The sequence below is a fragment of the Durio zibethinus genome, chromosome 20, assembly GCF_047325235.1.
Source record: "Durio zibethinus cultivar Kanyao isolate XHJ-2024 chromosome 20, ASM4732523v1, whole genome shotgun sequence".
NCBI lineage: Eukaryota > Viridiplantae > Streptophyta > Magnoliopsida > Malvales > Malvaceae > Durio > Durio zibethinus.
The window spans coordinates 5,018,323-5,020,835 of NC_143181.1; the positions used below are offsets into that span (position 1 = coordinate 5,018,323).

Sequence of the window (2,513 nt, forward strand, 5' to 3'; positions counted from 1 at the left end):
GAGAGACCTGGCTAATTTCAAACCTAAATATACTATTAATAAGTGATTTGTCGTCGTGGGATTTGTGGTTCTATAAATTGTGAAAGGTAGTGGGACTAATGGCCAACCGTTAACTGCTTTCCACTCTCCAGTAACTTCATACACATCCAATTCCAGTCAAACTTTTGATCAAAGGTATTAGCCTATTAGGCCATCCAATCCGCAACAAAATTCTTCTCTAAAAACATGGTGAATGGTCCTTTACCAACTACCAGTGAGCACCACTTGAATGGCTGCAAAAAGATGATAATGAACCCTTTAATGAATCTGATAGCAATGAGAGAATCGGCTTCAATTTCAACCTTAACAATTCCTTAGTTTTTTTTTTGGCAAGAGTAACACCTTGAAATAAGGCCCAAAGTTCAGCAGCGTCAATACTACAATTACCATGAAAGCAAGAGAAACCTGCTATCCAGTTGCCATGTTAACCCCTTAAAACTCCCCCAGCTCCTTTTGCTTTTCTGTTCGTTCCAGCAGCCCTTAGTATTTGATTTTGCACCAACCTGGATTGTTCTTGGGCCATTTCAAATGCAGGGAAAGTAACCGATTCCTAAAGTTAAATGTATATTGGGCTGATGTCACCCTTTCCAGGCTTTCTTTTGGGCTACACCTCATTTTAGGCCCAAGCCAACAACAAGGTAGCGAGTTTATTTTCATTTTTTACTCGAGCGAGTACCTTTAAGGACTCTATTTAGGGCAGGAGAGGAGAGGAAAAAGTTACTTCCAACCTCTCGAGCTCTTCCTTTCACTCTGTTTGGATATCGAGAAAATTGAAAGGAAAATGGCGCAAACCATGGCGATGCCCGTGGCATCCTCTCTCTCCTTTGTATGCAACAAAATTAGCTCCATTTCTCTCTCTAACACTGCTTCCCTCCCAGTTTCAAATCCTCCAAAGGTAACTTCCTTCTGTTTTCCGTTCATTTCTGGTTTGTTTTTTTTTTTTTTTCCAATTTTAGTTCATTTAATTGCTTAACCCTCTGTTTGGGTTTTCTTGAATTAAAAAAAAAAAATAAAGAAGAAGCAATTATTAACTGAAATCTCATTATTTCTGTGCAATTTTTTCATTTTGGTATGGGGTTTAGGCAAAGCAAGGTTCCATATATTTGGAAAATGAAGATTCAGAAAAAGGGAAAAATTTTAATCATATTCCAAATGTAGAATTCAAATGCTTGTCCTTTTTCATTGTTCAGCCGTAATTTAATGAGTTGGGAAGCAAAATTCTTGGCGTATGTTTCTTATTTTTGGGTTTTGTTGTGTTTTGTTTTCTGTTTCGAAATCATTTAGTATCGTCGTCTAATCATTAAAAACGTTCGTGTTGGAGGAGTGGAAATTCCGAACAACAAGAGAGTGGAATTCTCTCTTCAGTACATCCATGGGATTGGTCGTTCCAGGGCTCGTAAAATTATCTGGGATCTCCAAATGGAGAACAAAATCACCAAAGATTTGTCTGACGAAGAACTCATTACGATTCGTGATGAAGTCTCCAAGTATATGATTGAAGGCGACTTGGTAATTGCCATTCCCCTTCTTGTCCTATTTTTATGAGCTGTGAATGTGAACATTCTCCCTTCTCTAAGCAATTTCAATTTGTTTTTTCTTTTTTTACTGTTATTGCAGAGGCGGTTCAATGCTCTTAATATAAGGCGATTGAAGGAGATTCAGTGCTATAGAGGGATTCGCCATATCCAGGGCTTGCCTTGTAGAGGACAGCGCACAAAAAACAACTGTCGGACTTTGAAGGGTAAGAAGGTTACTATTGCTGGAAAGAAGAAAACCCCTCGTTAGTCTAACTGCTTCCGTTCTGATGAAGTGATTGCATGATTGTAATTTTAGTTTCGAAATGAATACATTGTAGTACAATATGATTTTATTTTTTTTCTCGTGCTGATGTCAAAATGGGATTTGCATTATAAGACTGGATGCACCTTTCATTTTTTATATGTTTCTGCAAAGCATATGGTATGCCTCATCCTGATGTCTTGAACTTCATGGAAGTTCAAGAAATTTGTGTCAATGCAGGTGATATTACTAATACTATCCATTCATAAAATCTATTGGAAAAAGCTATTCGCGCAATAATTCAGTGAATAATATCCGATCACCTCCAAAAAATTCTTCCCTATTCCCATTCTGATCGCAGAATCAAACGTAGGGATGGTTTCTGATAGATCTTCCTGACAATAAGCCATCCAGGGCGAGCGAAATGTTTAAAAAATGTGAATAGTGAATCCTGCAATCTGCAATCATGGCTTGATCATGGCTACGAGGCATCCATGTAGAGTGAAGAAAGTTCGATAAACCGAGAAATATGTTATCCACTTCTACTAGAACTAACACTATGCTTTGGGTGCAAGATCATACGAATCTCTGCCACTTGTTTGAATTGCCATTGACTTGCTCTTTTCATGAGAATGATCAAGTTAAACGTTTCCATTATCGAGTTCAAGAACTTCTGCTCGTTGTTTTCTTTGATG

General features: G+C 37.8%; 1 protein-coding gene across 1 annotated transcript; it reads left to right on the forward strand.

Moving 5' to 3' along the window:
* Window positions 1-739: 739 nt before the first annotated feature.
* On the forward strand, window positions 740-1,977 carry LOC111314965 (small ribosomal subunit protein uS13c-like). Its single transcript, XM_022916584.2, has 3 exons — window positions 740-934; window positions 1,324-1,548; window positions 1,657-1,977. Exons 1-3 carry the CDS (start codon window positions 821-823, stop codon window positions 1,822-1,824), a joined length of 507 nt encoding a protein of 168 aa, XP_022772319.1. The 5' UTR covers window positions 740-820; the 3' UTR covers window positions 1,825-1,977.
* Window positions 1,978-2,513: the final 536 nt, after the last annotated feature.

Bases quoted from the DNA above. Each gene is read 5' to 3' on its own strand.
- LOC111314965 (XM_022916584.2), top strand. From the start codon at position 821: ATGGCGCAAACCATGGCGATGCCCGTGGCATCCTCTCTCTCCTTTGTA. The intron at 935-1,323 runs GTAACTTCCTTC...GAAATCATTTAG, and splicing joins CAGTTTCAAATCCTCCAAAG to TATCGTCGTCTAATCATTAA. The intron at 1,549-1,656 runs GTAATTGCCATT...CTGTTATTGCAG, and splicing joins ATATGATTGAAGGCGACTTG to AGGCGGTTCAATGCTCTTAA.